At 44.9% G+C, this 23,914-nt stretch overlaps 1 protein-coding gene across 1 annotated transcript in view; it reads left to right on the top strand.

Moving 5' to 3' along the window:
- The window catches only part of BIN3 (bridging integrator 3), a 44,047-nt gene that overhangs the window by 4,487 nt on the left and 15,646 nt on the right, over positions 1-23,914 (top strand). The window contains exon 2 of the mRNA XM_072796341.1: positions 19,157-19,205. Coding sequence (XP_072652442.1) covers positions 19,157-19,205 — 49 coding nt within the window. The remainder of the gene's footprint in view (positions 1-19,156; positions 19,206-23,914) is intronic.

Raw genomic sequence — 23,914 nt, forward strand, 5'->3', positions numbered from 1 at the left:
CACACTCCAAGCAATAGAGGAAGTGTTCTGGACCATCTCAGCTTCTTACTCTGAGGCCTTCCTGCCTTGGGCAGCCTTCCTACTCACTTCCTTGGACAGGCCAAACTCTTCCCAAGCTTTTTCCTCTTCTGTGGAGAGCATGGTCATGTCCAGAAGACAGGGCCCCCCTGGAGAGCCTGTGTGATTCTATAGTTAACGTTGCTTTGGGCACAAATGTAAAGCATCTCACTCTTGTTTCTGCTGAAACATTCCCCTCTTGTAATGAGAGGGGAAGGGACTTTTTTTACATTTGGAAAGAGTCAAGTATCTTAAATCCCACAGCTTCTTTGTCAAAGATGTTTTGTTCTGTGTTATACTCTTTATGTGCATGTGTTGGGGTCACTTCGGAGTTGGCGGTTTAGTTATTAGGGTTGCTTCCCTGAACCCGTTATTTCAGTGGCTAATCCATTAAATATGGCCCATAACATGTTGCCATACAGATAATGCTCAATAAATATTTGTTGATCTGATGCTCATTGAACATTTCTACTGTACAAGGGCCTGTAGTAAATGTTGGGGGACATTGAAAAGGCTATAAGCATCGATGCCTGTCTTGAGCCAGCGTATAGAAAGTGCCAGGGATTCATGGAATGACAGCCAATCGCTAAATGTTAGGGTGACATCAAGAAAGATTTCAACCAGAGGATGTGATTTTAGCTGAACCTTGACTAGTGAGTGTGCACTGTCGCAGTGGGCAGTCAGAGAAGGGTCCAGGTAGAAGAATAACCTTGACAAGGTGTGTGGAGACAATGCATCAAGTATTCGACACGGTCCATCAGGAGGCCAGCATGGGTTTCTCAAATAGGGATTTGAGTGGAGGCTTCGTTGATGACAGCTGGCCCCATAGTCAGGGCCATGTTGTCAGTGCTTTCAGTGCAATGCCGAGGAACTGAACTGAGCCGAGGCTTTTGAAAATTGAAGGGATTTGAGCATGGAAGTGGCATGGGGAAATCAGTGATTTAATCAGATGAATTTGGTGGTGGTCTATACAAGAGCTCAGAGGAAAGGAAGCATGGAGCCATGGGGACTGACTGGGACAGTAGCTTCCAAATTTTTTTGACCACAACTTGCAGTCAGAAATACCTTTGATATAACGGCACACATACATTTATACTTCAGATAAAAACTTTACATGGTATATGTCTAATGTACTCTAGCATTTTCTGTTATATTCTATTTCATGTTTAAAAGAATGGTGTATTCAGTTGATCTCATGACTAATTTTGATAGGTTTACAGTGGAGTAACATGTAGCAGCAAACGTGATTGATGCATGACCCCAGTTAGAAAAACACTGATCTAGGAGTTCATTGCAGGTATTCAGACTAGAAGCCAACGCCTGTAACTCCAGCCAGCTAAAGGTAGCATTGTTAGTTTATTTGTTTGTGTTTCGTGGGTTATAATAATAAACCTAGAAGGAGTAACTATAAAGAACCCCAGCTGTGTGCTTTCTAAGAACTTAATCCAGAGATGTGAAAGCTGTCAATCACTTTATAGAAAAGAAAACCCAAGTGGACAAAAGCCTTTACCAAGATGTTGGTTTGTTAGTAATCAGGGGAAAGCAAAGATGCCATTGCACAGCCATCCAACAGGCAACAATTTTAAAGTCAGGCAAGGGCCAAGTATCTTAAGGATGAGGAGCAGTGGGAGCTGGCTGTCCACTGGCATCAGGAGTGCAGAGTGGTGTGGGGGGTGGAGGTGTAAATTGATACAACCCCTTTGGAGATTTCTACAGTGCCTCTGGCAATAGGAAACATTCGCACCCCCTCACCCAGAGAAACTCCTGCCCTGGTGCAGCAGGAGACTACAAGGGAGGGTGAGTTGCTTCATTGTCTGTAGATGTCCAGCCTCTACAATGTGATATCTTTACATAATGAAACATGTAATCATTAAAATGAATGAAGTAGAACTATATATATCAGCATGGACAAAATCTCAGAAGCATAATGCTGGACATAAGTTAGTTTCCTAGTGATACATTCAGTATTATTCTATTTACATAAAGTTCAAGCCTGTAAAACAATACTATGTTGTGCTCACAGATTTAAATGTATGTAGTGAAAGTATAGGAATAATGCCTACTAAATGCAGGGCAGCAGTTACCACTAGGGTGAGGAGGAAGAGAGAAAAGAAGATGGAATGGGGCTGTAGCATTCAGGGAACTCCAGCAGTATTGGAGATGCTGCATTGCTAAAAGAGTAAGATCTGAAATAAGTGTGGCTTCATGTTAGAACCTGATGGTGCTAGGTGAATGCATGAGTGTTTTTAGTATTCTCTGTAATTTTTTGAGTGTTTACAATCATTTATAATAGTTTCTATTAACTTTTGTCATGCCTCGCCTGACTGGCATCACGGCTAGGGTTGACCTCACTGTTCATGGCAAGAGAATTATTGCCTTGCCCAGCCAGTAGGTGCGGATGACCTAGGGAGGTAGGCCTAGAAGCGAGTTTCCATCCCCCTTCTCTGTCCTGCTATCAGACCTTCCACAGAGAAGGGAAAAGGTCAGTGCAAGCTCTTTGTGTAATTTCCAATTGGTTAGAGACAGGAGTGAACGTGAGATTAGAGGTAGTGCCTCAGAGCTAAACAGTTGGTCTGGTGCTTCTCAGGGTCTGTTGGTGTCTGAGCCACTGTTCGCCCATCAGAATGGGAAGCAGGCATTGGAGGCTTCTCTCTGGCTTGTTGAGTAAGCAGGATAAGCTTTTCACCTCAGAAAGCCTTCTGTTTTCCTTTTATAAAATGGGGAAATGCATCTTCTAAGGAGCTACAAAACAAACAAACAAACAAACAAACAAACAAACAGAATACCTCCCTGAATTGCCTTCCTTCCTTTTGTTTTCCTGACCTTTAGATGCCTCATCAGCCTCCAGACTTCTGTCACAACTCCTTTCACTACTCAGGAAGAAGTCCCCATTCACTGTAGGCAAAAGGATTAACTTGGGCCTGGCAGTGATGCACTATGATACGGGACTGCTGCTTGCCCCCAAAGCAGAAAAAAGCATTTCAGGTTTCCTAGCCATACTTACCTCTGTGCAACTGTGTGTGAACCACCCCCTCAGGCCTGTTTGATCATCATCATCAAAATATCACCACCACTGTCTTTCCAGCAAATACAGGCTGCTGAATATATGTCAGGAACTATTTTAAGCACTAAACTCATTTAGTCCTCTCAGCGACCTGACCCTACATAATATATATGTTCTTGTCCAATTCTAGACAAGGAAACTGAGAGCCAGCAAGGTTAGGTAACTTGTCCAGAACCTCACAGCTGGCAGTCTGTCCCCCAATGCAGCGCACCGTCTCTTGTGAGGAATACAGCAGTGGACCGCTTTAAATGAACTGATGTATCAGAAGCACCTAGCACAAACCTGCAATAGGAGATGCTCAATAAATGGTCACATGAATTGGAGGATTTCTAAGATTTCACGTGCTGTGAGATCTCACTGAACAGTCTGTGATTCATTCTGTCTCAACTTCTCAAGAGGTCAGCCTGGGGAGCAGTGGGGAAGGAGGGATCACAGCTGAGCTGGGGAATTGTTCTGGTCCAAGTGACAAATCAGCCAAGTCACAGAGTCATGCCTTTTATTTTTAAACACACACATACCTCCTCGGACGGGTGGTGAGTTAGGGTAGCGTTGTGTGTGCTCTGGTTTTAGATCTGGCTAGTTTAAGGGAAAGGCTGACGGGAGGGGGGATGGTGGAGAGGCTGTGGTCAGAGGTGCTGGAAATGGCCATTTCACAGCTCTGTTTTCCTCCATTTCCCCTTCGGATGGGGTCTCTCACACCCTTGCTCGGGCTGAACTCTCGATGGCCGGGTGACACTGTGGCCAGATGGCCTTACAGAGAGGATGACATCCAGCAAACAGCTGTTCTGCTGGAGCCAGCTTCCTCTCCATAAGGCCTGCCCTGGCCCCAGCCCTGTTTCCCCTTGGAGCGTCAAGGTGGTGGTAGCCTTGGTGGGCCCTCAGACCAGAGAAGGCAACGACCCAAGGATAGGGTAACAGAAGGATGGGGGGAGGAGGGGCTTGTCCTTCTAGCCTGCAAAAGCTGCTGCCTTTCGCCCACCTTCCTGCTCTTGCCGAGACAGTGACTCAGGCCCAGACCACTCCCCGGGGAGCCAGGATTTCAGCCACTATCAACTGCCGCCTACTCTTTGCTCAGCCCTCCCTTCGTTCTCACCTCCCTCACCTCCTCCCTCCCCCCCAAAACTGTGATCCATCAGAAAGATGTGGGGTGGGGTGGGCTGAATCATTTCAGGGTTCTTTCCACCCCCAAGCCAGGCCGAGGGCTCATTCACATTCAGTAGAAACAACTTGCAGAGGCCAAGGCCAAGGTGAAGACCAGGGAGGAATGTGTAGGTTCCAGCTTCTTTCCACTCTTCATTGTAATGGAAGCGGAGGACTCTCTGAAGAAGGCGGGGCTTGAGGGATCTGCTGGGGTGACCAGGGGATCCCCACCCAACTGCCATCTGGGCCTGCCTCTTGTCTCTGCCTCTGCAGTCGAGGGGGTGGGGAAACAAAAGATTGAGAAACCTAGCAAATTGAAAATGCAAAAGAGCTGTTTTTGTAAATAGACATTACACAAGAGCAGGAGTTTTTCTGGAAAGGTTTTACTGAGATGGACAGAATTAGCCAACTGGCATCATGCTGCTAATAGAGATATTTACTGTTTGAAAAAGTATATTTGTAGCTTTGGAGAACATCCTGTTGACTTTTCTTTACTGTGAAAGTGAATTTTCCCCCTTTCCCTCTGTGCACATAGAACTTTTTTTTTTTGTTTTGTTTTTTGAAGTGGAGCACGTTGAGGGATGGAGAAGGGGAGGCTCAAGAGAATTGTTTTCTCCGTTTTGTTGCTGAGACCAAAATATCCCTTCTCCTGCCCTCTGGTGCTCATATTTACGGATTGGCAAACAGAACCAACCAAGGAATTCTCGTCCAGAGGCTAGGAGCACCGAGCCCTCTTGATTTCTTCCAGAGCAGAGAGATTCTGTGGGGAGCAAGCCCTGTCTTCTCTCTGGACCTCATCTCACCCACCTGATGCCACAGGAAGAACACTGAGGGGAGCTGTGAGGAGGAGGGGGACAAAGGTTCTGAGGCCCAGTGACCGTCTCCGGGTCCTGGAGGACTGCCAGCCTCGGCTCCACAGTTCCAGCTGGGCCAGGACTCCGCTGTCCTCTGAGATGCCACGATGCTCTTACTCTTGCCACGTGCGTTCCAGAGCAGCTGTTTCTCCCGAGGAAGTCCCTGCGTCCCAGCAGGGTTCTAGAACCACAGGGATGAGAACAGGGAGGCAGTGTTGAGAAGCAGAGAGAAAAGGCAAAGAGCTGCTTGAAGTGTTAGTCCTTCTGCTCTGTCTTCTCGCTCTCCCCTGGCCACCTTTCACCGTGTCAGTGGCAGAGAATCTGTTCTTCCCTCAGGGTACCTGCCCCAGTTTTCAGGCTATTGAGGGGAGCATATCTGCCATTTGGCAGCCTTGGAATAAATCCAGGAGACTCTTCTCCCATCATATTTCCTCTTAAGCTCTTCAAAATATTAGTTTTAGGGGCGCCTGGGTGGCTCAGTCGGTTAAGTGACTGACTCTTGATTTCGGCTCAGGTCATGATCTCAGGAGCATGAGATGGAGCCTGAGGTTGGGCTTGTGCTCAGTGGGAAGTCTGCTGGAGACTCTCTCTCTCCCTCTCTCCCCCTGCTTGTGGGCACACTATCTCTCTCTCTCTCTCTCTCTCTCTCAAATAAATAAATAAGTCTTTCACAAGAAAATATAATAGTTTTCCCTCAACCCATATTCAGATAACATGTCTAGCCAGGCTTTACTGCCAATGCCAAAGGCTAGCTCCGTTTTCACAGTCTCCACCGAGTAAACTTTCCCCTGTCCCCAACTGCTGCTTGTGGCTGGGAATATCATCCTTTTAGGTTGGTTTTAGTTAGATAGGGACTGGGAAACCAAAGACAATGATACTACTTTTCTTTGTTGTTTATAAAGCCTTCTCTGAGACTAATTTTTTTCAGGAACCTTAAATTAAATGGGGGTATGGTGTTATATAGGGCCCTTGGGGCAACATAACCGGTTTACTCATTTATTTAGCCACTTATCTATCCAACGCTTACTATGTGCATCAAACTGGACTATACACTCCCTGAGATCACAGAATGAGTCAGTCTTGTTCATCCTGATAGCCCTAGCACCTAGCATAGTTCTAGGTATAAAGGAAGCCCTCAGTAAATATTTACTGAATATTCATTCAATGAAAGGTACTTACAGAAGTTGCAAAAAAGCATAACATTCAGTCCCTGCACTTGAGGGCTTATGTGTCATCATCAAAAGCAAGACAGATAAACAGCAAGTTGGTTAGCCTAACCCTTTACTGGGCAGAGTGTAACAGTGAATCACAGCACTAGGTCTGAGAGAACAAACTGGGCATCTAAATGCATGCTGAAAAAGCTGTGATATAACTCAAAAATCCAACCTTCGTATCTTTTAGGAAACCAGGAACAAAAAGATATTTCCTTACCATTAGGAGGCTTCCTGGCTGAAACCAGTAGACTTTTTCATATTTAATAGTGAAAGGTCAGTCTCGAAGCATCCTTACTAAAGTCAGACATATTTTTCTACAATTTCAGGCCAATGCTACAGACAAGACAAGAAATGGGTACAAAATATCAGGAAAGAAAAGGGAAGTTTTATCATTATTTTCAGGTGCTATAACTCTCTGTTTGGAAAACCTAATTCTTTTTTTCCTAGCTGAATTTCTCAGACTATATAGGCTAAGTATGTAGGTGTGATGACTGGGTCAGGGTAAATATTTAATACCCAGTAGCTTTCCTGTGTACCAGGACAATAAAATGAAAGGGAATTCCACTTGCAGTAAACCAAGTGGAATTGGTTCCGTGTGTAGGGCTAAAAATTTCACATGTAAGTGTTATTTTGGGATCTTGATATTCAGCAAAATAAAAGTAGAGGACCTATATGAAAAAACTCTTAAGACTAAAGCACATGGGGATCCCTGGGTGGCGCAGCGGTTTAGCGCCTGCCTTTGGCCCAGGGCGTGATCCTGGAGACCCGGGATCGAATCCCACGTCGGGCTCCCGGTGCATGGAGCCTGCTTCTCCCTCTGCCTGTGTCTCTGCCTCTCTCTCTCTCTCTCTCACTGTGTGCCTATCATAAATAAAAAATAAAAAAATTAAAAAAAAAAAAAAAAGACTAAAGCACATGATAAAAAAGACTTAAATGAGGGATACCTGGGTGGCTCAGTGGTTGAGCCTTCGGCCCAGGGCATGATCCTGGAGTCCTGGTATCAAGTCCCACATCAGGCTCCCTGCATGGGGCCTGCTTCTCTCTTTGCCTACATCTCTGTGTGTCTCATGAATAAATAAATAAAATCTTAAAAAAAAAAAAAAAAGACTTAAATGAATGGAAAGAAATATTTTGGCCTTGAATGAGCCAACCTAATATTTGTAAAAATGTAGGCTCTTCAAAAGTTAATCTATAAATATAATGCATTTTTAGTAATAAGTATCCTGGGGCGGGGGGGCACACAGCATATGACTCTTAAGTTCATCTTAAATATCAAGACAAATTAAAATAAATTACCTGAAGTGAAATGTAATGAGAAGGGATCTGTTTGGATAGGTATTAAGAACTCTTATAAACCTAAATAATTAAATCTATGTTATTGGCAAAGGACAGGTCTGTGGTATGGAATAAAAGTATTTAACACTAAAGAAATGATTTCTTGGGGATCCCTGGGTGGCTCAGTGGTTAATATCTGCCTTTGGCCCAGGGCATGATCCTGGAGTCCCGGGATCGAGTCCCACATCAAGCTTCCTGCATGGAGCCTGCTTCTCCCTCTGCCTGTGTCTCTGCCTCTCTCTTTGTGTGTCTCTCATGAATATATAAATAAAATCTTAAAAAAAAAAAGAAATGATTTCTCAAAGATAGTTTATTTTTAAATTAGGTTAAAATAACTGGCTAACCATACACTCAAACTCTAAATAGAATAAGGATTTATTTTTTTATTTAAAAAAATTTTTTAAGATTTTATTTATTAGAGAGAGAATGAGAGAGAGCATGAGCGGGAGGGGAGGGGCAGAGGGACAGGGAGAAGCAGACTCCCTGCTGAGCAGGGAGCCCTATGGAGGGCTTCATCCCAGGACCCTGAGATCATGACCCAAGCCTAAGGCAGACGCTTAACTGACAGAGCCACCCAGGTGCCCCTGGAATAAGGATTTAAATATAAAAAATACACCACTAAAATTCATTTGGAAATGCAAGGGACACAGAACAGCCAAAACAATCTTGGCAAAGTTGGAGGGCTTACTGCTTCTCAACCACAAAACTCTCAACAAAAGTCCAGGAAGTAGGACATTGTGATACTACCATAAAGATAGTGTAGGTCAATGGAATCGAAATAAAAGTCCAAAAATAAACCCTTAACATTTATGGTCAGTTGATTTTCTTTTTTTTAACAAGGATGCCAAGACAGTTGAATAAGGATGGAATAATCTTTTCAACAGTGCCAGAATAACTGGGTATCCACATGCGAAAGAATGAAGGGAGGCCCGTACCTCACACCATACACAAAAATTAACTCAAAATGGATCAAAGTCCTGAGTGTAAAAGCTAAAACTATAAAATCTTAAGAAGAAAATATAGGGGTGAGTCTTCGTGACCTTGAATTTTTTTTGACCTCTGCTTTTTTTTTTTTTTTTAAGATTTTATTTATTTATTCACGAGAGACAGAGACATAGGGAGAGGGAGAAGCAGGCTCCATGCAGGGAGCCCAATGTGGGACTCGATCCCAGAACTCCGGGATCACGCTCTGGGCCAAGGCAAGATGCTCCACTGCTGAGCCACCCAGGCATCCCGTGACCTTGAATTTGGCAAAGAATTCTTAGATGTGATACCAAAAAGCACAAACAACAAAAGAAAAAATAGATTGTACTTCTTCAAAACCTAAAACTTTTGTGCTTCAAAAGAAACCACTAAAAGAGTGAAATAAACAACTCACAAATGAGAGAAAATGTTTGCAAATCATATATCTGATTAGAAACTTATACCCAGGGCAGCCCCGATGGCCCAGTGGTTTGGCACTGCCTTCAGCCTGGGGTGTGATCCTGGAGACCCGGGATCAAGTCCCACATTGGGCTCCCTGCGTGGAGCCTGCTTCTCCCTCTGCCTGTGTCTCTGCCTCTCTCTTTCTCTCTCTCTGTGTCTGTCATGAATAAATAAATAAAATATTTTTTTAAAAAAAGAAAAGAAACTTCTACCCAGAATAGATGAAGAACTCTTAACAACTCAACAATAAAAAAAGACAACCCATTTTTAAAATAGGCAAAGGGTTGGAATAGATGTTTCTCCAAAGAAGACATTTAAACGACTGATAAGCACATGAAAAGATACTCAACATCATTAGTCATGAGAGACATGCCAGTCAAACTGCAATGAAATAACTCTCATACTTGCTGGAATGGCTAAAATAAAAAAGACAATGACAAGTGTTGGTGAGGATGTGGAGAAATTGGAACCCTCACTTACTGCTGGTGATTTTAAAATGGCACAGCCACGTTAGAGAAGTCTGGCAGCTCTGCAGAAATGTAAGCATGGATTTAACCATATGGCCCCAGCAGTTTCACTCCTAGGTATATACCCAAGAGAAATGAAAATATACGTCCACGCAAAAACATGTGCAGCATTTATAATGGCCAAAAAAATGGAAACAGCCCAAGTGTCCATCACCCAGTGAATGATAAATGGAAAGCGAATTTGTGGATAAAGATGGTATATCCCTACAATGGAATATTATTCGGTGATAAAAGAGGAATGAAGTCATGATATATGCCACAATGTGGACGATCCTTAAAAACATTTTGCTAAGTGAAAGAAGCCAACACAAAAGACTTCTTATTACATAATGCCATTTGTATGAAATGTCGATGCTAGGACATTCCATAGATACAGTAGATTAATGGTTTGCCTGGGGGCTGACTACTAATAGATATGGGGTTTCTTTTGGGGTGATGAAAATATTCTGAAGTTGGATTGTGGTGATGGTTAACTCTCTAACTGTACTAAAAACAACCAAATTGTACAGTGAGTGAATATTATGGTATGTGAATTATATCTCAATAACGTTATTTAAAACTTAATAAAAATCAGCTTCCAAGTAAAGATGACAGATTGAATACATATATCTAAGTTATCTCCCTCACAAATCCCACAAAAAGCACAGTAAAGTGATTTTTTTTTTTTTAAGGCACAGATCTACAAACTCAGGGAGAATAGAGACATCAGCCACATTTAGGAATTGGAATGCAGTAACATGCAGTAACAGTCTTAAGTTCCAAGAAAGCCAAATCCTAAACTGGCATTTAGGAAAACCAAGAGCCCTCATGACTTACATTATTGAATCCTCAAAAGTACAGGAATTGGTGGCAATAGGAACTTCTAGAAGTGGGGTGAGGCCAAGCACTCAGATCAGAAGGATTGCTTAAAAGTGGTTTCTGAGTAAATTTTTTTTTTTTTTTAAGATTTTATGTATTCATGAGACACAGAGAGAGAGGGAGAGACACAGGCAGAGGAAGAAGCAGGCTCCCTGCAGGGAGCCTGATGTGGGACTCAATCCCAGGACTCTGGGATCAGGCCCTGAGCCAAGAGCAGACACTCAACCACTGAGCCACCCAGGCATCCCTCTAAGTAAGTTTAGAGCCCTGCCATCTCCTCCCCAACTCCAGTGTCCCTGGGAGACTGTCCCTGCCTCACCCTAGCAAAAGAATGAAGGGGCCCCACCCCTTGGAGAGTATGAGACAGGGAGTTCCTCTACTAGGCACACAAAGGTGGATTTACTATGTGAAAACTATTTAATAAGGTTTAAGCTTTGGGGCCCCTGACTTCCATGAACCTTGTCCAAGGCCCCAGAAGGAACCCTGGTGGTGTGTTCACATGATGCTGGGTTTTGTAAACATCAAAAATATATACTGCACTCAGTTAAGAAAACCTCTGCCTTCACTTCCTCCTTTTTCTGCTTATACTACTCGTGTCAGGCAGCTTTGGAGTAGCACAGGCCTTTCTGGAGATGTGACCTGAGGGTTGAACAGGGAGTATGCTGTTTTAGCTGCAATTTGTCGACATTTGAAAACTTTGATGAAACCATGAGATATTGCACATTCCTGAATGGTAGATATACAACGAGTCCCTCTTCTTATCCTCTTTAAATGTACTTAAAAACTAAGGGAAAGGGCACCTGGTTGGCTCAGTCAGTAGAACTTGCAACTTGATCTTGGAATTGTGAGTTCAAGCCGCACGTTGAACGTAGAGCTTACTTTAAAAAAAAAAAAAATTGTACGCCTTCAACTTTCACAATGCTATATATATCTATTGTGTCTCAATAAAGCTGGAAAACATTTTTAAAAGAAGAAAAAAAGCTAAGAGGAAAATTGGGTCAAAAATAATGGAACACAATATAAAAGTGACAAAGGTGAGCAATTAAATCAAGAGATTCTGAAATCAAAGTACAACAAAATATTTTCAAATTGTACTAAAAACTAGTGATTCATTATGAGAACGAGATCGGTTTTAAATAGCGGCAGTTGCTTGATAATCTAGTTAATAAAGAGGAGGAGCAAATCATGAACACATTGATAAAACATTTAAATTTTTTAACATGAAAGATAACGAAGATGACATAACTCATGATGTACCCTCTTCCAGGGACATCAGTGACAAAACAATTAACTCCACTAATTCAGAGTGGTTAAGATTAGTAAGATTAGTAATCATACAAGAAACCCTGAAATGTGTCCTAGAATCTTAGTTTATTTATGAAGGAAACATGAGATTTTCCTAAATTTTACAAGTCCTAAAATTTATAGTATATTTATATATTACTGGTAAGCCGAAAAAAAAGCTTTTCTAAACTGTCAGTAATAGAAAACAAATCTTAGTCAACCCTACTAGAGGAAGGCTGAATTACCTTTCTTTTCTCTAAGAAAATGATGGTACCCACTCTGTGTCATATAAAGAGGCAATCATAGACTACGCAGCCAAAAAAATGTAGGGAAATGAATACAGAGGTGTGTCAGGCAGATGATTAATAAAAAAATTAGGTGATTCTTGATTTTCTGATGTTCATGTTATTTGTCAGCTTTTATAACTTATAATTTGTTATGTTCTTTTCTCTGTCTAAATAAATACTTTCCTGCCTATTTTTATATTTGTTTTTTTTTTTAAGTTTTTTTAAAGATTTCATTTTTAAGTAATCTCTATACCCAACATGGGGCTTGAACTCACAACCCCGAAATCAAAAGTCACACATGCGGGGATCCCTGGGTGGCTCAGTGGTTTAGTGCCTGCCTTCACGCCCAGGGCATGATCCTGGAGTCCTGGGATCGAGTCCCACATTGGGCTCCCTGCATGGAGCCTGCTTCTCCCCCTGCCTGTGTATCTCTTCCTCTCTCTCTCTCTCTCTCTCTCATGAATAAATAAATAAAATCTTAAAAAAAAAAAAAAAGAAAAAAGTCACACATGCTACCAGCTGAGCCAGCCAGGCACCCCATCTTGTTTTTATATTTGTGAATTGGCATCCTTTTTCTTTAAAAGGGCATGCAAAATCACATAAGCTAAAAAAAAAAAAAAAAAAAAAAAAAAAAATCACATAAGCTACAGGCCCACAAACCCCAGATCCGTTGTAAGCCCAGTTGAAGGCCAGACTGCATCCTGAAGGCAGGAATGAAGTGAAGGAATGCATGGGGAGGGCTGACACAACCCTTCGCCTCACGTGTGTGTGCACGTGACCTCTTCTCACTGAGCCCTCAGAACACTCCATGGCGAGACAGCAGAAGAATCTTCTCTAGGAAAATTTACCTGCCCATGATTAGAGACAAGTACTAATGTCAGGGGCTCCCCCACAAAACTGCCCAGCCAGGCCACTCTACATAGTAGACAGACATCATCAGAGCACTCCCGGCTTCTAATCAGCTGTTTTGTCTCCTGTCACGCATGTGAGCAGACACCCAAGAATTACCATACCCCAAGGGGAGTGTTGAGAATAAAAAATGGAAACAAAAGCAGAAGACAACTTGAGGGGGAAACTGAGACTACAGGAAGAAGAAATGTTTTCTAAAGCTATCATTAAGGTCTTTACAGAGATAAGGCATCCATGAAATAAAAAACAGGATACATAAAAAATAAAAATAAAAAAAAAACACAGGACATCCTGAAAATTAAAAAGAGCTCTCGGAAATTAAAATTATGATCACAGAAACAGGGCACCTGGCTGGCTTGGTCCGGAGAGCTTGCAGCTCTGGACTGGGGTCATGACCTCAAGCCACACGTCGAGTGTAGAGATTACTTACCTAAATGAATAAAAACTTTGAAAAATGTATGATGGCAGAAATGGAAAAGTTGACAAGTGTTAGAGGATAAGAAAATGTTGAAAAATTGAAATTGTGGAAGCAACCAAGGAGGGTCTGCATTAGTATTACAGGAACTTCAGAAATAAGAGGCAGAAAAAATGGGGGGAAGAAACCAACCACAACCACGTTTTTTTAAAATTCCAGACAGAAGATGATGAATTGCCAAACTGGAAGAGTGGCATTCAATTTCAGTGAGTGAAATTAGACCCACAAGGTACATCGCTGTGAAATTTCACACCGCCACCGCCAGAGACAAACATGATCCAATAAAGTTGCGTGAAGAAGTAGGTCACCTACAAAGGATAGAAACCAGGGTACTTTAGACTTCACCACCACAGTAGTAACTGTGAAAGGAGAAGCCAGCAAAGCAATGCCTTGGAGATTCTGAAAGATAAAGCCCAGCCCACATTCTATACCCAGTCAAACTAACTGGTGTGAGGCAGCATCAGAAGGGTTTTGGTTATGCAAAGTCTCAGAGTATCTGGCACTCGCTTTTACTCCGCCCAAACAAGGAGTAAACCAACAAAGAGGTAGATGTGGATTCCAGGTGTTTGAATTCCTGGGAGAAACAAACGGATTCCGTGTGAGGGAAGACACGGGGAGAGCCTGGGCCCCCAGCTGTGCACCAGGGCCTGAGCAGCTAGCTCACAGGCTGCCGCCAACACTGCTTCAAAAAGTGAACCCCCATACAAATGAACGTATTGGTGGTAGACTGGGACAGCTGAGACAGTGAGGGATAAATACGTAGGAAATTCTGCACGTGCAAGAAAAATGACAGTTTCAGGGAAAGCAAAAACCTGCAATGTTATTAGTTATGTATGGCCGCGTAACAAATTACCCCACAACAGTAGTGTCTCAAAACAACAGTACCAGTTTCTGCAGGTCAGGAATTTGGGAGTGGCTTAGCTGGGGGGCTTGGCTCAAACACTGTCTTCTGAGGGTTTGGCTGAGGCTGAAAAATCTGTTGGCCGCTGCCACATGTAGGAAGGAAAAGAAATCACATTATTGTCCTAATAGTTTACTTAGTATTGATCTAACCAAATCACATAACTATTTCGAGAAGAAGAGGAGATGCAGATGTGCCTCTGTGTAGTGGGGGTGGAGGCCTAGAAAAGGTTGGTTTGTTAAATCTTCCTCTTCCAAAATAAAAAGGCAGGAGCTAGTGCCTAAAACCTAACAAGAAATAGCAATAGAAGCATTTTTATTTAGAGATGCAAGGGCACATGCCAAAAAAACCAGTGGAGTTGAAAGCGCTTGTCTTGGGCAAGTGAGACAAGGGTGGGGAAGGGAGGATAGAACCAAATGTTTCACTTAACAAACCTTAATGTCTTATTAAACTATGCCCACGTAGAACTCTGATGAAAGCAAACTTAGATTAATAAAAGGAAACCAATAAAATAAATTTAGGTGAATTTTTATATATTGGGGCGGAGAGGGCAGTTCATTCTCACTAAGACACCTAAAGAAGACATCATAAAAAAGATTTGGTAGATTTGACTTCATACCGATTGGAAGCTTCTGTACATTAAACACATATGTACAGGGGATCCCTGGGTGGCTCAGCGGTTTAGCACCTGCCTTTGGTCCAGGGCGTGATCCTGGAGTCCCAGGATCAAGTCCCACATTGGGCTCCCTGCATGGAGCCTGCTTCTCCCTCTGCCTGTCTCTCTCTCTCTCTCTCTCTCTCTCTGTGTGTGTGTGTCTCATGAATAAATAAATAAAATCTTTAAAAAATAAAAAAAAAAACACATATGTACAGAAGGGAAGAGCAAACACTAAGCCAGAAAAAGAAAAAAAATCCTGATAAAACAGGCCGAAGGGCTAGTGGTAAAATGTAAACCATTTCAATCTTTTAAAAAATGTAAACTGTCTCAATCTGCCTCTAGGGTGATTTGGCAAATGTATCAAAGTCTTGGACATGTATATATCCTTTGACCTAGCGATTCCAATTCTAAGAATTTATCCTATGTGACTAGTTCTTGATGTACACAAAGATTTAGCTATTAGAGTTTTTTATAATAGAAGGAAAATATGAAACAGTTGAAATGACCACCAGTAAGTGATGTGGGACACAAAAATAAAATGGTGAATGAAGTACTAGGTAGCCTCTTACAAGTCAGCCTGGTGACAAACCACATACTGGCATATAAAAGCCCTTATGAGGGGGATCCCTGGATGGCTCAGCGATTTAGCGCCTGCCTTTGGCCCGGGTGTGATCCTGGAGACCCGGGATCGAGTCCCACATCAGGTTCCCTGCATGGAGCCTGCTTCTTCCTCTGCCTGTGTCTCTGCCTCTCTCTCTGTGTCTGTCATGAATAAATAAGTAAATAATCTTAAAAAAAAAAAGCCCTCATGATATGTTTCCTTTATTCTTTAAAAGTTATATAAATAGGGGATCCCTGGGTGGCTCAGCTGTTTGGCGCCTGCCTTTGGCTCAGGGCGTGATCCTGGAGTCCCGGGATCGAGTCCCGAGTTGGGCTCCCGGCATGGAGCCTGCTTCTCCCTCTGCCTGTGTCTCTGCCTCTCTTTCTCTCTCTGTGTGTGTCTATCATGAACAAATAAATAAATAAATCTTTAAAAAAAAGTTATGTAAATAGGCATATATACCCATGTACATATATGTACACACAGATTCAGGGTGTTGCTGTTTATTTTTCTCTGTGTGTGTGTGTGTGTGTGTGTGTTTGTATTTTTCCATGTTTTCCAAGTGTTTGACACTGATCAGGTGTTATTTTTGTAGTCAAGGAAAAAACAAGGGATTTTTTTAGTTTATTTGAAAAATATGGAAAGTGCAAAGAAGAAAACAGTAATCACACACCACCCCAAATTAACCGCTACTAACATTTGGCATATTTGCTTCAGATTCTCTTCTTTCTGCAAACTTTTAAAATATAATTAACACCAAAACATTAGCTTTGGTTATCTTTAGATATGAGACTGTGAGCTGTGTTTTGTTTTTTTTTTCCTTCTTTTCCTTACCTTTCTCTCTCTCTCTCTCTCCACCCCCCCATACTTTTCTGTATTTCCCAAGTTTTCTCTGATGATTGTATTTTACTTTTTAAAGGCATAAACTTCAATTAACTATAAAAGGTAGACTATTTTTAAATACCAAATAAAGTCTTAGGTATTTAGAAGAAGGTAAGCAAGATTTTGGACTAGAGAACAGCTTTGATCAAGCTGGGAAAAGGAAAGGCATCCCATGTGGATGGGGTGGCCATAGGTCCCAATTGCCCTGGATGGTCCAAGTTTTATACCTGTCGTCCTGATGACATTTTGCACTCAGTTGACATGGTACATGTAACCTGTCATTTGTGCAGAAGGAGCTGTGTTTGCACAGCCCCTTACCTCCTAACAACACTGCTCTCTTCATTTCTTGTGTTTCCAGTCTTTTAAAGAACAACGAGCCCCTTTGAAATTCCATGGTGTTTTAAGGTTAGGTATTTTGATCAAATGATTTTTCTTACTTGCTTCAAATAAATATAACAAATTCATGTGAAAGAGTAGTAAACCATGAATAGCAGAGAGAGAAGTGGATTGTTTACTCCTGGTTCGGTTGTGAAGGAGCAGAATGACCCTGGGCTAGTCATTGGACCTCTCCAGATTGGCTTTCTCATCTACAAAATGAGAGGGTTGAACTGGAACAATTTCTATGGTAACTTGCAATTCTAAAAATACTGTGATTCCAAATTAAGATTTAGAGAGGCTGTGGCACCACAAGTAATGGCATCTAAGTTCCTAATTTCTTTGTAGCTTGTCTGTAGTATTAGACTCCAAGTTAGAATCATTTTGAAGACCACTCAGAATTCTGTAGAATTCTCATCCAGCTCCTGTGTTCCTGCAATGAAGATTCAGTTTAGAATTCAAGTTTTATTAGATGGGCTGAAGGGACCCTCTATTCCATCTCCTTTGTCTTAGAGTTTAAGAAACTGAGTTCCAAAGAGATCGTGATTTGTCCACAAAACTAGTCAGAGACGGAGACAGGCTTTCTGATTCCCAGGCTAGAGCTTATTATACCGCAACATGCTTCACACAGAACAGAGTCCATCTTTTCTCAATGCCACCAGGGCCTCATTTGCACTGTCACCAAAATGGTCCTTGAGGGCAGTTGTTTGCCTTACAAAACCATTGTGTCAATCAACTCCAGTCCCTAATTTTGGGAAGAATAACTGGGGGCACGAGGAGGGAACTACAGAGCTTAGCTCCCCTAACCTCTGTTCTTCAGATCTGAAGAAGGGAAAGAGCAATTTCGCCTTTTCTCTCCTTTTCAGTTCCAGAGCTTACCTTTCCCCCCTGCTAATTATATAGCCACTGATTATTTGTTTACAGAAGCCACGTGAATCAGCCAGCCCCCAAAGGGTTAATGCTCCTAAATTACCAGGCTGGGTTAACAATAAACAGGATGTCCTCCAGAAATTAAATTTAAACCGCTGTGACTCAGGCTGGCCCATCCTCTCAACCGGATCGTTGTCTGGGGTTATTATCCGTGGTTAATTATACCATTGGGTTTAGCAACAGCGTTGGTCAGTTTGGGCCAAGAGAAAGCAGGCTTGGGCAGAAGGGGGTGCAGAGGGAAGGGGCGGTGGATGGGTGGGTGCGGCAGTGGAAGCGGGAGGTTTGAATGGGAGGGATTCTGGCTCTAGGGCGTGTCCTGAGTGCTACAGGGAATAGGAGTAGGAGTGGCATTGTCCCCTCAGTGTTGTTGTGGTGTCCCCTAAGTTGATCCCAGGGGGGCTTAACACACTTTTAGCTTGAGGGCCTCCCGGAGCCTCTGCTTCTCCAGCAGTTGGCACCCTGGTGTTTACTTCTGGCCAGGCCACACTTCTCAGAATTGTAGAATCAGAATTCTCAGTGCCTCCAGGAAGCTCTGAATTATCCAGTTTAACCCTGTCCTTTCACAGAGCAGGAGATGGGTCCCAGGGCAGTCATTACCTGCTGAAGGGCAGCTGGCTCCTCAGAGGTGGAGGCGGCAGTGGGGCTGGTGCCTTGGTTTAGAGCCTAGACCTTGACCTTCCTTCTTTTAGGCCAAACTGTCAACTGTTTCCAAATGGGGAACCCGAGGTGCAAGAGCTTCCTAGCAAGTTCAGGACAAACTTGGGCTCAATTCAGATTCCTCTCCAAGTTAGCCACCTTTCAATTTTGTCACTTCTTACTGGAAATAACCCAGCCTGGTTGGTTCTTCACGCCCCGATAGTTTGCTATCTCCAGCCACATAGGAGGCTGTGCAGGGCTACTGTTTGTCCCTCTAGAAAGAAGTAGTGAAGCACCTAATACAGACGATAACTGGTTCTTGTGGTGTTTTTTTAAATGCTTGTTTTCAAGGATGACAGCTACCTAGGCAAGCCTGTGATTTCTGACTTCACAGCCCCTCAGGACAGACTTACAGTGACCTGTTAGTGAAATTGCATCTCTGCTTTCCCACCTTCACTTCTGCAGTGTGTCTCAACACCAGAGTCTTGGTAGGAAAGATGGTCTGGGGCAGAAGGCTGCACCCAGGACTTCCAGCTGACACCGTCCATGGAAAGATCACTCTCCAGAGCCCAGCCTGGCTTCCGATGGCCTGAGACCCACGGGGCATGTGGCATGAGTGCTGAGGAGTGAGCCATGGCTGCTCTTTGCCTTCCTGGGGAATAGCAGCCTAGACTTCATCAATTCTTTCCAGCCACATCCTTTCCCGCATCTCCTAAAAGCCCCCTTTGTCTTTTTTTCTCATAGGATTCCTTTCAAGATTGGGCAGCCCAAGAAACAGATTGTCCCCAAAACAGTGAGTAACCCGATTCTTTCATTCTAAGACTCTGTCTCACGTGGCCTTTGCAGAGAACCAGAACTTTGACTCAGCACATCGTGGCACTGGGAGGGCAGACCCTGGGCTGCCTTCTTCCCAGCCGCGTCACTCTAGAGCCTCACCTAGACTGGGACTTGCAAGGGGCCTCCTAGCTTGGGACATTTTCCTGCCGCAGATCAGCCTGGGCTCGTCCCCGTCGTCCTCAGGCAGGTCGAGGAAGTAGGTGATGGGTGAGGAGAAATCCATTGCTTCTGAATGGCCCAGCTCTGCGATCTGGCATGACATCTGCACTTTCCTAAGAGGGCTCCTGAAACATAGGCCCCCACCGAAGACATGTCCCAGGCCTTTATCTCCAGCCACCTCGGGCTGCATGAAGACCAGGAAGCTTCTCCAGGGGGGTCCTTTTCTCTCCACTGCCAAAGGCACGTTGGCCAGGACCCAGAGTCAGTGGGAGGGCATGACTGAATCCTGCCCCCTTGAAAGCCCACAGTGTTTATCCCTATTTTATCTCCAGAATGGGAGAGGAATCATAGATTCTTAGAAAGTTAGAAATGGAAGCCCTTTCAGATCATCTAGTCCGACTGACAAGAAAACCCAGGCCCAAAGAGTCACAGTGACTTCCTAAGGTTGTAAAAAAAAAGACGAATACTGACAGAGCTGAAATTGGAACCCGAGTTAGAGCTTCTGTTCAATACACATTCCAGTACTTTGTGCTACCTTACTCAGGTTGTGATGGTCTCCCAAGGTTTGGGAATTCTGGTAAAGAATGATGTCTTGAACATCCCCCCAAACCACCCTCCAAAAACCTAAGCAGGCTCTTGGTTTTACTGTGGGGAACCGTAACTGCACAGCGCCTCTCATTGTGACAGTTGCAGGAAGTGAGTGCTGTCAGCCTGGTAGACGTCCTGATGGTCCTCCTTGGCTCCAGCCTCAGAGCTACAGGAAAGATAACTGCTTCAGTTTGGCAAGAAGGGAAGTTCAGCACACATTTGACCAATGGCTTAGTCTTTGGAAAATCCAAAGTCAGGCCACTTAAAAGGAAATGGGCCTGCATTTCTCTTTCCAGTGAAGGCAGGCCGGGGACAGCCTGAGAGTTTACCTCCCATGCAGAGGCTGACCATCTGTGGAGGCTCTCAGCTGAAGCGCCGAGAATCTGGGCGTGCAAGTGTTGGGCTCTAGCCGGCTACAGGAAGTGGGAAGGTGTGGCTTGGAGTCTCCAGAGTTTAATCCAGGGCAGATCTGAAAGGGAAGTGGTTTTGAGAAGGGTCCTTTATTCCCAACACTCACTACCAAAAAACAAACAGACAAACAGAAAACTCTCCCAACATCCTTACCTTTGTGGAGATAGTCGTCGTTCTCCACAGAAAAGTCAGTTTCTGGCTTCCTTACCGGAGTTTTTTGACGGAAAGATCTCTGGGTCTTTTCCTCTGAGGAGTAGCAAGGACTCCCCAGAGAAAGGACAGAGATACAGTCCCAGCACCCTACAGACAGGCCCACGGCTGGGCCCCTGGCCTCTCTCTTCCCTCCCCACATGGCTCTTATTTGGGATAGAATCGCAGTCCTCTGACTTCCGTAATCTGCTCCCCCGGACAGACTGGGCAGCAAGTAGTGGTTACAAAGAGGGATTTGGGAGTTTTCCTGCCTGGATTCCCACTGCTCTGCTGCATGCTGTGTGTGACCGAGGGCAAGGCCCTCACCCCCTGAGCCTTGCTTCCCTCCTCCATAAGTACGGATGAGCCTCGAACCTGTGCCATTGGTGTATTATAAGTCTTACATGAGCTCCTGCGTATGAAACACTTCACCCAGCGTCTGGCACATAGTGCGCCCCCAATAAATATTAACTACATGGTGGGAAGATAGTTGATTTGACTCTTAAACCACCAAGGACTCAGCCTGTCCCCAGGAGCCAGATCCCTAGTTCAGGGAAAGGGTAGGCGGGGCCTTTGATCTCTTACAAGGAATCAAAGCGGAGTTAGGGCTTTAGAAGAGAGTTATTTGCTCCCTCAACTCCCCAGAGGCACTGAAGTATAAGGAATGAGAGCCTGCCCCTTCGGTCTCATTCTCCGCCACCCCTCCTGGCCCCCACAACAGGCCGAGCCCAGGCAGCTGTCTCGGCGCCTCTGGCGGCTGCCCCTAAACAATGGTGACGCACTGCTGTTCTTGCCCAGGCACTGTCAGAGGGGGCCCAGATGTGGCTGCCTGCTGACTGGAAAGCCTGGTGCCCCTGTCATGGGAAGAAACACTCATGTTATCTTCAGGGAGTTTCAGGAGGTTTTTGGCTCAAGGCACCCAACTGTAAGACACAAAGAAAGCATTGTGCATGTGCTCTCACTGTTCTCCTGTGCCCAGGTCATGAACACGAATTCTATTATTGTCAAGGCTCTGGCTGGAATAGCATGTTCTCTGCAGGGGCTGGCCATTGGGATGGAAGTGCAAGGACAGAAGGTCCCCCAACTCCAGGTCTGAACCTCCTGCTCAGTCCCCCTCCTGCTCTTGCAGTCCCATAAAGTAGCTGGAGCATCTTGGTGTGGCAAGAAGTAGCTACTCCTCCCTCCGTCACCTGCAAGGATGGAAGAGCTCTTGGAAGCAGATAGCTTGGGTCTTACGGGTGAAGGAAAGCACACACTCAGAGTCATAGCTACGTAGGTTCTCCACAGCATCGAGGCAGAAGAGCATCCACCGTATCGAGCCTTCACTCCAGAAAGATTTTCGCTTGCAAAGTGGAGCATCTCTCAGCCTCATTTAATCTCGTTGCAATATACCAAAGGGACAAAGGGAAGCTGCTCCCCCCCACCAACACCTCTCAAAGAGAGGCTTCTTAGAGCACCTCGCATGCCCCTTGCCTCAGCTCTGATCTGACACAGCTTAGCTCCATGGCTAAAGCCCCAGCCCTGCCTGCTGGCCTCCTTTTTCACATCACCATGCATGGCCATTTGGCTGGGAACTGGACCCAGTCACCCACTTAGAGACTGAGGCCTGCCCTGGGCCAGCCTGCCCCAAGGCGGTGGCGGTTGAGCGGTGAGCGCACAGTCTCACCCTTCCACCTGCAGTATTCAAGAACATAGGGAGCAGGCGACAGGGTGGTGCTCGAGTCCCCCTGTGCTAACCCCGCCAGCCTGGCCCAGCCGCCCCTGACCCTCTGACAGTCCTGCACATGTGTTTACACTCACATTGTTGACTGGGGGCCAATCGCCTCTTTGGCAAAAGCATCAAGCGTTCAAAGATGTTCCGATCTTTTGTGTTTGGCTCTTCCTTTCAGAATGGATATACCTCGGACTAAGGCTCCAGTGTGTCTCTTTATTCCTTCAGCCATTGTCTGAGGGGCCAGAATCCTGGCTGTGTGGCCTTGGATCTTTCCCCAGGGGAAGAGAGAGATCTTGAGGCCAGGGAGCTGTAGAAACAACCCACACCTGGCTTCCAGAAGCAGAGGAGGGAAACGCTCATGAACATCGCAGGCTGTCACGGCCCCTGAGCAGCAGCAGAAGGACCAAGCCCCACCCCGACATACTTCTGACCCGCCAGTGTGAGACCTCGAGTTTCTCACCAACCAGAGTAATCCGGCCCAGTTGGAAACCCACAGTCGCTCACTCTGTGTGCAAGTCCAAGCAGTCCCAGCTGGGGGGACCAGGTGCTCTCTGACATCCCACACACACACACACGCATCAGCACACGTGGGGATTGCAAAAGAGAGTGCCGGGAGCCAAGGCTGGAGCTCCGGTGGGTCGGCAGGCGTTCCTTGAGCCTGCCTCCCCAGCAGCAGCACCGACTCCACGTTCTTGATCTTCAGGAAAGCTGGATTGTGACCAGGACCTCCTTAATCTTAGTTTCATTCTCTTGGGAAGAAAAGACTTTTCATATGTGAAGACTCCGCTCAGCAATCCTATGAAGTAAGAGGTGATGTGTCCTGTGAAGGTTCATCCTAGCTATCAACCAGCCACATGCTATGCACTGCCTCGCCTCTCAGCCAAGGGGCTACAGTTCACTCTGCACCCCCAGACTGCTCTGGGCTTGGCACGGACTCCTGGGAATCCTCCAAGCAAGCCAGTGGGGCCCCATGCTACCCCCTTGCCTCGTTGGCTACCGGAAATCTTCAGAGGGAAAAGCTAAACAAAGTTTTCCCATGCTACCAGGAAAGAAACCGAGACTCAAAATGTTAGGTAGTGTGCTGCACAGCTGGCGTCAGAGTTCATGTCTCATCCATCTCTGCTCTCTCCTGTCCCCGACCGTCCTCGGAGAAAGGGCTGGACTGCCTCTATGCCAGCTTGCTGGGCCTGGGCCAGGCGCCCCCCCCCCCCTGCCCCCCAGAACAAAGCCACCACCTGTAGTCATGCCAGATGTTCTTCAGTCCTTGGCTGAGACTTTGATTCCTGCCCAGCTACACATCCCCTGGGACAGGTGGCACTTGAAGCTTTTACCAGGAATATATGCTTTAGTGAGAGCAAATTTTGAATTTCTCTAGAGCAGCTTTTGATGGGTCATAAGGAAGGCAGTGATGAAGATGTCCAGTTCCTGGAAACAGAGACGGGGGGTCTATAGAAAAGAGGGCAAAGACTGTGGGAGGGGGAGAAACCAGGAGTGAATTTTACCTCACACTTTTGTGCCAGATCCCAGATGCTGGGATCATAAAGTAAGGAAAGACCCTGGGTTCCTGCCTTTAAATTTTACAGTTCAGATGAGGAGGATGAGGT

This window comes from Canis lupus, chromosome 24 (assembly GCF_048164855.1).
Source record: "Canis lupus baileyi chromosome 24, mCanLup2.hap1, whole genome shotgun sequence".
Classification (NCBI taxonomy): domain Eukaryota; kingdom Metazoa; phylum Chordata; class Mammalia; order Carnivora; family Canidae; genus Canis; species Canis lupus.